The sequence below is a fragment of the Anolis sagrei genome, chromosome 2 (assembly GCF_037176765.1).
Source record: "Anolis sagrei isolate rAnoSag1 chromosome 2, rAnoSag1.mat, whole genome shotgun sequence".
Lineage (NCBI taxonomy): Eukaryota > Metazoa > Chordata > Lepidosauria > Squamata > Dactyloidae > Anolis > Anolis sagrei.
Window position 1 is genome coordinate 213,285,713 of NC_090022.1, and position 12,515 is coordinate 213,298,227.

Genomic DNA, 12,515 nt, shown 5'->3' on the forward strand with positions numbered 1-12,515 from the left:
TTGTTAAACAGGCAGGTTTTTTTTTTCTTTTTGTGAGTATAGCTGAAGCATTTGCTGCAGAGTCCACTGTAAACACTGCACATTGTTGCTTTCAGTTTGGTGCAAATGGATGGTGTTCAAAAGCTTTTACTGCTGCCAATTTTTAATGACTTAACACTAACCTAAGGGGACCCCATTTAGGGTTGAGACCCACAGTTGAAGAAGTTGTGAATCTGAATCCACAGGGGATGTTGTGGAGTATTTGTCCTTTAAGGAACTTCCAGGACCTTCTGTGAAAAACCTCTCCTTTTCATTTTGAATGCATAAAGAAAGCATGCAAGGAGTATTAGACTCAATGACTTCACAAGAAGTAATGCACATCCCATTTGAGGTTACATAGTTGTCTCATTTCTTAGGATGAAAGGGTACTAGATGGACTTAAGACTTTAGCATTATTTGAGTGTTACGCTGTGGCTTTGTAAATTCGGATTTGAATCCCCAGCCACGGAAACCCACCGGCTGACTTTGAACAATTCAAACTCTTTCAACCACAGAAGAAGGCAAAGGCAACCCCTCTCTTAACAAATCTTGCCTAGAAAATCCTGTGATAAGTTTGTGTTAGGGTTGTCATAAGTAGGGAATGGTTTGAAGGCACACAACAGTAACAACTCCAACAAGAAAAAAAATTTAAACTGAATTTTTAAATGAAGATTTATTAGTAAAAGTTTCTCCTTGACATTAAGTGTAATTATGTCCGACTCTGGGGGTTGTACTCACCTGCATTTCTAAGCCAAAGAGCCAATGTTGTCCATAGACACCTCCTAGGTCATGTGGCCAGCATGACTGCATGGTGCACCATTACCTTCCTGCTGAAGTAGTATCTACTAATCTACTCAGATTTGCATGTTTTCAAACTGCTTGGTTGGCAGAAGCTGGGGCTAACAACAGGAGCTCACCCCATCCACAGATTTGAACCGCCGACCTTCTGATCAAGTTCTGCAGCTTAGCGGTTTATTATCATGTGACTTTAACAAAAAAATAGACCCAAAAGTGATAGTGAAGTGAAAGAAAACTTCTAGTATTTACTGAATATTAAGGGGCAGATATTGTTTCTATGAACAAGAAAGTAGTAAGAATTGCCACCAATTTTCTTTACCCAAAGATAAATTCGAAATGAATGCACAGTGGAAAATTCAGCCTCAAGGGAAATGTCTGAAGAATTTTTGAAGAAAACCAGAACAGCTATGATAAAGCAAATGACATTCCTCAGGGCAATATCTCACACACTTCAAATGTTTTCAGATTTTACCTTAAAAAAATTCTGAAATACTGGTAAAAGTATGTTCTCAGTTAAAAATCTAAAAAATCTGGTGGAAGCCCAATTTTTGGGAGAAGAGGTTGCTTTTTTCACAAAGTTTGCCTGTATGCCTAAAATAAGCAACAACTGTGGTAACTGACACAGCCTTGCTGTGGACTATACATAGGAAAAATGATAACCATTGTATACCACCACATTTAAATGTCATTTCCATTTCCATTCCTTTATTTGCTTTTATTTATTTATTTATTTACTGAATTTATATCCCATCCTCACCCTGAAGGGGACTCAGGACAGCTCACAAAAAAGGCACAATACATACATAGGATAAAACAAAACATACACATTAAAAGCAATAATTAAACACCATAATCTTAAAACCAATTACTTAAAAACCATTCAGTCCAAAGGCATAATTCCAGGAGCCATACCAATCATAAATTGCACTATCCCATAGTCACTTATTACATTGCAGATTATTGTCCAAAGTCTTGATCCCACAAACATGTCTTCACTTTCTTTCTGAAGGACAGGAGGGAGGGAACTGATCTAATTTCATCGGGGTGGGAGAGTTCCATAGCTGAGGGGGCCACCACTGAGAAGGCTCTGTCTCTCATCCCCATCAGTCGCACCTGCAAAGGAGGTGGGATTGAGAGCAGGGCCTCCCTATAAGATCTTAGCCTCCTAGATGGTTCATAGAGAGAGATACGTTCAGACAGGTAAGCTGTGTCGGAACCATTTAGGGCAGTGATTCTCAACCTGTAGGTCCCCATGTGTTTTGGTCTACAACTCCCAGAAATGCCAACCAGTGTACCAACTGTTGGGATTTCTGGGAGTTGAATGTCAAAACCTCTGGGGACCCACAGGTTGAGAACCACTGATTTAGGGCTTTATAGGCTAAAGGCAGCACTTTGACACGTAGTACTAGCAGCTTTGTTCATAGATAGCAGAGCTAATAACTGAAGTCTCATTGTTTTCCCTGAGTTTGTTCCAATCCATTTCCTCTTCATAGTTATATAGACTGTTGTGTGCATTTTAAAATAAAGCATCATCACACTAATAGACTTTAAACTCAATTATTTTAATATTAAATCTGAAAATGTAAAAAAAAAAAAGCCCTGTATCAGATGAATACATCTGTTTAGGTTTCCATATGATGTTGAAGAGGATTCTTCAACACCAGCAATATAGATTAAGAAATGAATGTAACAGAATCAATTCTTTTGAACTGTGGTTGCATAATGGAAATCGACTACTATGAATGAACTCATGTTCAGAAGTTATGAACAGCAAGGCTAATGCACTGCAATGAGTTCATCTTTATTATTGCATTACACCTGAATCAATTGATAAAGCAGGTTTTTTTAAAGCTAGGAATGGCACTTAATTGAATAAAAGTCAATGTAATTATATTAGGAGAAGCCAATGGTACTGCTGACAGCGGAAAAGGGACCTTGCTGACGAAAGTGCCAGAACTTGTCCACACATTTCTGCACATCGTTTGCCTGACAGATATTAAGGGCTGGTACACAGTTTAATTAGATTACTGATAGCTACTGCTATAAATGATAAGTGAATGGATATTGCATCACTTTCTAATGATAGCTGGAACCGGTTGCAACTTTTAACAAGTTATCATCAGCAAAGCAACCTTTACTTGAAAACTGGAGGCTTTTCAACAGATGTAAAATTCATGTTTCCTTGTGCTGTACATTTTGAAATTTTGATTCAGAAAATTTACATCGGTTTTTAGCTGTTGGTTTTTATCAGCAGGAAAGAAAATTTGGGGGGATAACAGGTTTATTGCTTCCTAATCTCATTGATATGAAAGTCAGTTTGTGCTGTGTTTTAAGGAAAACTGGGGGAAGTAAGCTATGGGAGGAAAAAAGCTGTGATACCCCCCCCCCCACTCCCATTTCAAAAACTGCTCAGCAAGAAACCCGCTGAGATTGCAGTGAATGTGAGAATATCAAGCTCCTTCTACATTGCCATATAAAATCCAGATTATCTGCTTTGAACTGGATTATATGACAGTGTAGACTCATTTATTTATGTATTTATTTACGATATTTCTATCTCGCCTTTCTCAAGCCTGAAGGTGACTCAAGCCGGCTTACAAATTGGCAGCAATTCGATGCCATAACAAGTCACAAGATACAATAAAAACATTTAAAACAAGATTATAAAAACCATACAAAAACCATTAAAAACATATAATAAGCAATGTCTTCCTGTTAATCCCATTTTCCAGTAGCATTGTCTGAGTTGTTCCTTGTTTCAGTCTTACATAATTCCATGTTTATCTATTGCACTGCATTCCCAAAGGCTTGTTCAAAGAGCCAGGTTTTTACTTTTTTTCTGAAGGTCACGAGGGAAGGCCGATCTAATATCCCTAGGGAGGGAGTTCCACAGCCGAGTGGCCACCACTGAGAAGGCCCTGTCTCTCGTCCCCACCAGATGCGCCTGCGAAGAAGGCAGGATCGAGAGCAGGGACTCCCCAGACGATCTTAAAACCCTAGACTCATATAATCCAGTCCAAATCAGATAATGTGAATTATCTGATTTGATAAATTTAATTAAATGTCACCGTAGAAGGGGCCTCAGTTTCAAATTACCATGCAACTTTCAAACTCACTGGGGACCCTAGGAAAATCAATAACTACTCCACAGTTTTGTTGTGACCCAAGTTAAAAGGTTGCACTCTGAAAAAGGAACATGTAAATTTAATTTTTCCAATGAGCCTCCAATAGGCAAGTAACCCTAGTCTCTTCCATTTATCTTTACCTCAATGCTAGTCTTGCCAGTCTTTCCCTGTCCACTATATAACATGCCTAGATTCCAGTGTTACAACAGGCAGAAGTGAGAGATTACTGGGCAAGAGAAACAGCACTGGTGCTTCTTCTCATAAGCCTCGTTGTGAAGCTAAAAAGTAACACTTAGCCTCTCAGAGAGAAGAATGGAAGTAAATGTAGCAAAAGGCCATACTGTTCATGTGCAATGGCTATGCCCGTCAGCCCATTTTTACCACTTTCCAAAGACATGGGAGAAACTGCTGGATTTTCATGACAGACTGATGAACATGGCATGCAGCAGACACTATATTATTACAGTGAAAACTGCCACCATGTTTCAGCTAGGTCGCATGGTGCATTCAGAAGACCACTCACACTTCATTGGTGAAGGTATATTGTCCTGCAAACCTTGATAATGTTGGCACCCAAACACAATAACTAGCACAACAACTGAACCTTGTTAACTAGTAGACAAGACTTTCACAGTTGAGAGATTACTTCATTAATCCCCTGTTTTAATGTTTAAATGTAGTTTCATTTTATGATTTAATTTATAGTTTTATGTTACTATTGTTTTATGTTATGTTTTCATGTTTTGTAAGGCATTGAATTTTGCTGTGAATACATTGAAAACCACTTTGAGTTTCCCCAGGGGAGAGAAAATTGGTATATAAATGAAGTAAATAAATACATTTTCCTGAGAACATTTCCCTTTGATTGATTTGCCATCTGACACCCAGAATGGGCAAGAAATATGAGAATACTGCCAAAAAGTGTAAGGCCCACATTGGTTTATTTATCATCCATGTATATGAACATTGGGTATCTTTTCAGTAAAAAAAAACTTTGGATGATGTGAATTTGCCATTCTGTAATTTGATTTATGATTTTAGATTGTGCGGTTGGTCCAGGTAACCATCAGTACAACAGTGTAAGTGAGCTGAATGGTGACAGAAAATGATCTCATGGCTGAAGCATTTTTAGCCTGTATTTTATTGTTTTTAAGATTTTCTCTTTTTTAAAAAAACAAAAAAGCCAGATGTGACCAGATTGGAATGTGAATTTGTTCTCTTTCTCTTTCTCTCTGTCTCTTTCTCTCTATCTCTTTCTATCTCCCTCTTTCTCTTGTGATCTCGATTTAGCAAAAGATTAGAAAGCTGATCTTATCACAAGGTAAGCTCAGCCTTCGTAAGTGCAGTGTGGGGGATATGCATAACACACTTCAATGTTCAGAAAAAAGCTGCAATACATTACTTGCTATGAAAGATAGCTATCCCATTGGGAATGAATGAACAGTATATGCTTTCCACTCCATCCTCTGCTCCACAGATGTATCTCTCAGTAGCTCTTCTCCATAGGGAGACATCTCCATTTGGATCCCAAATTTACCCTCCTTAAATATCTATCCACCTTTTAACTACAGCCACCTGCCTTCTTTTATAGGAATGCAGACTGGTAGCCAGTTTGCTATATTTAATAAGGCAAATGAGTTATGACAAGGTATGATGAATCACACACATAGCTATCGAAAATTAAGTTTATGTTGTTCTATCTCTTCTCCCTTGCTATAATACACAGTTGAGTTCTTTGGCTGTGTTTTAAAGCCTAGCTGGTTGAGAGATACACTACTCAATGAAAATGTGATTTGAACAGGCTGCGTTGAAACATAAAGGACCCCAATTATATCATCTCTATACTTAGCCTCCCCAGTTCTGCGAGGGATATCAGTGTACAAAAGGACTGGCTTTATATGACAGGAACTGCACACCCAGATTGAATCTAGATGTGAATCAGTCTTAATGTGCATATGTGGAGATAAGGCATCCATTGTGACCCCCAAATTACAAGAGAAAAATGAGAACATATATTTACATCAACATTGCAATATGACTGGGGATACAAAATAGCTGGAAATACACGGTTAAATTTGGATTGGAAAGCCTGATATTGATTATGGTGATGATGATGATGATGATGATGATGATGATGATATTATTATTATTATTATTATTATTATTATTATTATTATTTAGTTGCTATTCCAATTTTTCATTAAAATATTTGTTGGGAGACGATTGTGCAACTGTTTCATTTCAGGGCTGTAAGTCAAAGCAGAATTGAAGACATTCAAGGATTCCCATCATAGTTTACATGATTCCTTATGACAGTGGTTCTTATGCTATCCAATGTGGGGATTGTCAACTTTTCCTCCTATGTGCCAAGGATCAGCAACAGACTTCTGTCCATTGGCTACAGTTGTTCCTTTCCTGGAAACATGCAAGAGACTGAAAGCTGATGGCTTATGGACCAACACTGGTCCATGGATCATCTCTTTCAGTAGTCACTTTATGAGACTATTCTTTCTGGCTCTGCATGTTAGGTGACTCCTCACTTTGCAAGCCTTGCCATTGATTTCTACAAGATTATATCTAGGGAAAGGGGAACATGTAGATAGAAGAACAATCAAAGATATTTTGCATTACATGTGTCTTTGGTTTGCAGATTTGATTTGCAGACAGAGACCAAACATCTTTGGTTGAAAATAATAAGAATTTTAATAGCTTATTTCCATTTGTTTTCATATCCTCTTTTTGTAATGTAGCCTGTCTGCCCTAATTTTTCACTTATTTTGTTCGCACACACAAGAACAAATGACATGAAAAGCCTTCCCAGTGGGCAAAATTGCAAACATTTTGAGCATTTGTCAGTAATGTTGTTCATGAGACAGCTTTTTGTGTGTGTGAAAGGCTTGTGTGTGTGTGAAAAAATGGTGGTCTGCTGAAGCTGACTCTTGCACAGAGTACAAGTAAGACTTTGGATTAGGAGACATGGCTACAGCATGTTTCCAACAGTGACTCAACATGTCCACTTCCCTGCCAGTGGGGAGCAAAGGAGTGGCAGACAAACATCTAGTTGTCTTCCTATAACTGGACACTCAGCAACAAGGATCCACAGGGATCTGTGGGAATCCACTGAAGATCCACATGGAAATGTTTTTGCTGGGCATCCAGCAGCAGGAAGATAGCTGGGTGCTTGTTCTACTAGGACACAAAAGCCATGGGATAGCTATGAGAGCCACAACTGGAAAAGTGTTGATTGGGATGGCTGCCACCAAAACCTTGTGTGGAATCACATTAATCCACTATAATTTTGCAGAATTCTTCAAAATAAAGTAAAACAAATAATTTCACACGACTCAACATAGATTCCATTTCTCAATTCTTAATGAAGTCCCAAATTTAAACATTTAAAAGTGTTACATTCTATTTAAACACTGTAAATGCCCAGAATACTTTTATTGTGTGGTCCACTACTATTGGTAAGAGGATAAATCAGCCTAACATTGCATTCCTCTTTTGACCAATGCTAATAATTCCCCGTTATCGCAGTGTGAACCAAGAGTTCCAGTGTTGCACAACACTGGAATGCACATTCAACAGTGATCCCACTGATTTTCTTCCTCCCTACCTCGTTTCGCCCTACCTAGTTTATGTAAAAAAAAGAAAGAAATCGCAGTGCCATTAAACTATTGATATGTATTATTAAAAGGTTCATATTGTTGATTAGCCTTGTATGAAATAGGTTAACCAAAAAACCGCACGCGAGATACAATTCCTTGCAAGATTAATTGAAGCAAATCAATTCAAAAAACGCTGAGAGTTAGTGTAATTTTATCACATTTGCATTTGTAGGAAATATTGGTGCTTGTCTAGCAATGACCTAATTTCCAATTAAGGGGGCAGCAGCCACAATAGTAATTGAAGAAGTTGTTGCACTGCATGACAGTTACTTGTTGCAATCTTAACTGAATATGTAAGGCTTAAATGTAATCGGCAATGTTATATGTTTTTCTCTCTTCCCACCCCTTTCCTCTTTCTTTCCTAGACACAGTGCGAACATAAACCTGCACCGTAAACTGTTGACCAAAGAACTGGATGACATGGGACTCGATACTTCTCAGCCCTCACTTAGCAAGGACCTCCGGGATGAATTTTTGATGAAGATATATGGGGCCCCACATCAGATGGGGTTTGATATAAGGGAAGATACATCCTCCCCAGCAGGTACTGAGGACTCCCACCTGAATGGGTATGGAAGGGGCATGTCAGAAGAATACATGGTGCTAGATCTGAGCACCACCTCCAGCATCCAGTCTAGCAGTAGCATCCATTCCTCCAGAGAGTCTGATGCAGGGAGCGACGAGGGGATTCTCCTCGATGATGTTGATGGGGCAAGTGACAGTGGAGAATCGTCCCACAAAGCTGATGCTCCAGCCTTAGGGGTTGGCATGGGTGCTGAAGTTCCAGGATCCCTCATGTTTAGCAGTGTTTCCATGAACAATGGTGGGATCATGTGTAACATTTGCCACAAAATGTACAGCAACAAGGGAACTCTCAGGGTGCATTACAAGACTGTGCACTTGCGAGAAATGCACAAGTGCAAAATCCCTGGATGCAACATGATGTTTTCCTCTGTTCGTAGCCGGAACCGGCACAGTCAGAACCCTAACCTGCATAAAAACATTCCATTTACTTCACTAGATTAGTTCAGAGATGGACCCGGTAAATGCCAGCTCTCAAGGAGAGCTTGGCTTCTTTGAACAGCCATTTACAGACTCTTATATAAATATATATAAATATGAATATAAATATATATCTTTTTTTCTTTTTTAAGAAAACAGAAAAACACCAGGTGCTTCCCCCTGCTTTTTTTTTCCTCCCTAAGTTTTGTTTTGTTAAGGTTTTTCATTTTGTGAGGGTTGGGGTAGTACCTTTAACTTGGGATGAAGTTTCCACTGCTCTAAACAAGAAAAAAGCAAACAAAAATTGAAAAAAAACCCTTGTATTTTAAAGCCCACTTTTGTTACAATATTTGTGGTCATCTCCAAAGAGACTGTGTCTTCTACCTATGACTATTGCCTGCAACCTCAGAAAAAGAAAAAGGGGGAAATGGGAAAACCCCGAAGAAACAAAGCACTGCAGAAAGAAAGAGAGAGAAAGGAAAAAAGAACAACTTCTGTTGTCTTTTGTGTATTTTAAACAATTCAGAGGACCGTCAACTCCGCATGGCTGTTACACTTGTATATATTGAGCCTTGAAGGGCCCGTGATGTAAAACAATTGTATTGATGGTGATTTAACTTTTTTGTTTTGTTTTTTTAAAAAAAATACATTTACATCCAGTGGTTAGATATGCGGGGGTGGGGGGATAGTTTGCTGGCTCGCTCTATTCATTTATATTAGCTTCAGTGCACATTTTTTTTTAAAAAAAGGAAAAAACACAAGGTCTTGTTTTTTAACTACCTGCTAGAGAGGCATAATAAGGAGGTGCTGGCATGCTTTAGAGCACCTGATTGGATACAGGTTTTTTGTGTTTGTTTATTTTTTTATTTTTTGGGTTTTGTTTTTGTTTTGGTCTTGTTACTATTACATAAATCCAGTCATGCACTTTTTTCTTACACAATGTGGGGATGTGTAATAATATCCATACCCTTTTTTCCCTTAAAAGTATTGCCATACTTCAGTGTCTTATTAAAAGAGAACGAGAGAGAGAGAAAAATACAAGTGATTTGGTCAGTATGGGGCAAGAATGCCGAGCAAAAAGTGTTAAGTGTTAACACAGAGCTGCCAACTTTGCACAAGTTTTCAGTAACCAAAACAGAATCAGATGCTGTTAACTACAGGCCAAGATTTTGGCAGTCAGTAGAAGAAGAATACAATCCTAGGAAACTGGGAGGAAGGAAAGAATAGACAGAAATGTTCTTCTCAGGTTCAAAATATTATCCACACTCACAAAAGAAGACCACAGTTCTTCTGTAAAAGGAAATGAAAGCTACATGGTGAGATGGCAGAGACATGTCTTCATATAAGCAAAGATAGGCTTTCAGGAAACAAGAATTTTGCGCTGCATTCCTATGCCTTTTTTCTGGAAGTAAGTCCCATAGAATTTAAAGGAATTTGCTTCTGAGGAGATATACATAAGATTGCACTGTAAGTAACATGGTTGCCACAAAAATTGTCATCTTGCTGTCATAAAGGTTTCCTGTTGACCATCAGAAAAGGCAGTGTGTGCTATAATCTCACTAGAACCAGTATTTTCTCATTCCAGTCCATTGGTTGCCACTTGTGGGATGTTTCAAAAGACTGGATGTGAGGGTATCCTATCACATATCCTCCCTTGCACCCTAAATAGTACTATGGAGACAAATGTCAAAGACACCATGGGCAAGATGAGCTTCCAAAAGTAAGGTGTTGTGTATAATGTTTAAAGAAAGCCTCGGGGCTGCATATCCGCTTCTGAAACAGGTTTGTGTGTCCTCTCCTGAAGACCAAGCTTCAGTTGCAAAAAAAATTCACGTGATTGCTATATGATTAAGGCAAGCTTATATTGAAGCCACCAAAAGCCATTAATGGCATAGACACTTAAAGTTTGGAGAATATGTGTTCTTTGCCCTTTGGAGAAATCAGAAGCTGGTTGCACTGGTGATGGTGGGAGGCAGTACTCTGGACAATTTGTTATGGTCTTTTGTACTTTCCAGACATGATTTGTCAGAGAGGAATTACACTCGAGTGAGGAAAGAGCATATCGGAGAGGAAACCAATGATTAAGGAAGGCAGGGAGAAGCTGGTCTCCAAATCCTTTGTTTTGTTTTGTTTCTGGTGTTTACACATGTTGTCTGAGCATGGCAAACCACACTGGCAGCCTACCTTACCACAGCATACTGACTGAATGATGATATTTACTTAAGCTTAGTCTACAGCCAAGATCATTATGGTGTGTGTCATATAACAGATCCTTTTTGAAAAAAAGGGATACACAAGGAATATTTCCACATGCTGTGTATTTCTAGCTCAAAGAGAATGTTTTTCTTTCCTAGAGCATTTCCCTTGTAACTGCGAAACCAGAAATGCTGGGTTGTTTTCAACTTCCAACTTATGTCTGTTATGTAATTTCAGCAACTGTTAATTGCATATCAGCAAACCAGTCTGTTAATTTTACTAGAGGAAACTAGTCCAAATAAATAAATTCCCTTTCCACCATGGCCCAAAGCTATAGTTAGATTACGGCAAAAACCCATTGGAACCAATTCTCATCCATTTCCATGGGACTTAGTCCTGACTAGCTGTCACTTTAGGGACATTGTGAACCACGGTAACTTTTTAAAAAATGAACAAAACAGAAATACTATTTCTCCATGTGTGTGTAAAAAAAATTAAGTCAAATACCTTATTTTAGGCCATATTTGTTGCTTTTCAAATAGTGAACACAATATTTACAGAATTCATACAGATGCTTTAAAATGTTACCAACCAGTGTGTAAAAATATGTTTGTATCAAAAATATGTTTACATCAAACCTCCACAATTTTGCTGACTTGATTATTTTTCATTGTGCTTTGTCTTTTTTCCAAAGTCTTAATTACTTTTTTTATAAAATTGAATGAAGAGATGCTTTGTTTTGTTTTATGCTGCGTATGTACCGTATGCTTGTGAAAGGGAACATAGAAAAGTAAAGGTGTGTTCTTCCTAACCATATGAACCTTTGTAGTGTTATCTGTACTGCACTGTCTCTTCAAACACCCCCAAGTTATTAGGAACCAAGTGAGAAGAAATACTGAAAAGGCAAACCAACAAATTGCAAAATGATATCTAAGGAACAAAAAAACACTGTTTTTGAAGTATGTATGGTATAAATAAATATCATTTTTAATGAAAAACATATTTGAGGTATATAAATAATTCTTTCCTGAAAAATCACTGTTCTGCATTCTCATTTTACTTTTGTTTCTGCTAAAGGTCAAGTGGCTTGGTAAAACTAGACTGGAAACTTAAACATCATCAAGTAGACCTTATTCAGCAAATGAGTTGTGCAGACAACATCTGTTTGTTGCACAAAATGAAACAGGATGGCAAATAATTGTAACGAATCAGAGAGGAATATGCATATGGTTTAGGCATTAACATTCTTTCATGTCTATCAATATTTGAAAGTATAAGAGGGAAAGGGCCATAGTCACAATAGGCTGCACACATACTGAAATTTTAAAATTATGTGTCACACCTTCTGTATTAGGCAATTATTCCCTCGTTGACTGCTGATACAAGTTGTGCCAAAAGAGCTACAGTGTGCCTTGAAAAATAAAGACATCATTTTGGATGCATCTGCCATTCTGTGCTCACTTAGGCAACAAAACTGGGCAGCACCCATCCGCCTTTTTCAAACACTATATGGACAGCACTATCATCCCAAGGTCCATAGTAAAGTGGCCTACAACTGCTGCCTTTTGGTGTAGATTGTAATGAGTCAGATATACATAAAGGTTGTAGGATGGACTTTCCTGATGTAGCTCATGCTAGCACCAAGAAGCACGGGACAATTCCCAAAGCACCACCAATATCCAGCACCATTCCTAAGCATTGACTGGCA

General features: G+C 38.2%; 1 protein-coding gene across 8 annotated transcripts in view; it reads left to right on the top strand.

Annotated features, from left to right (window-relative positions):
* BNC2 (basonuclin zinc finger protein 2) overlaps positions 1-11,807 on the top strand; it is a 459,184-nt gene extending 447,377 nt beyond the window's left edge. For 6 of the 8 annotated variants that reach the window (XM_060762421.2, XM_060762422.2, XM_067464373.1 and 3 more), the window contains one exon: positions 7,975-11,807. In XM_060762421.2, the coding sequence (XP_060618404.2) occupies positions 7,975-8,635 (661 nt within the window). In that variant the 3' untranslated portion in view covers positions 8,636-11,807. Of the gene's footprint in view, positions 1-5,231; positions 5,263-7,974 lie in introns of all 8 variants that reach the window. The other 2 variants (XM_060762423.2, XR_009630641.2) reach the window with 2 other exon arrangements.
* The last annotated feature ends 708 nt before the right edge of the window (positions 11,808-12,515 follow it).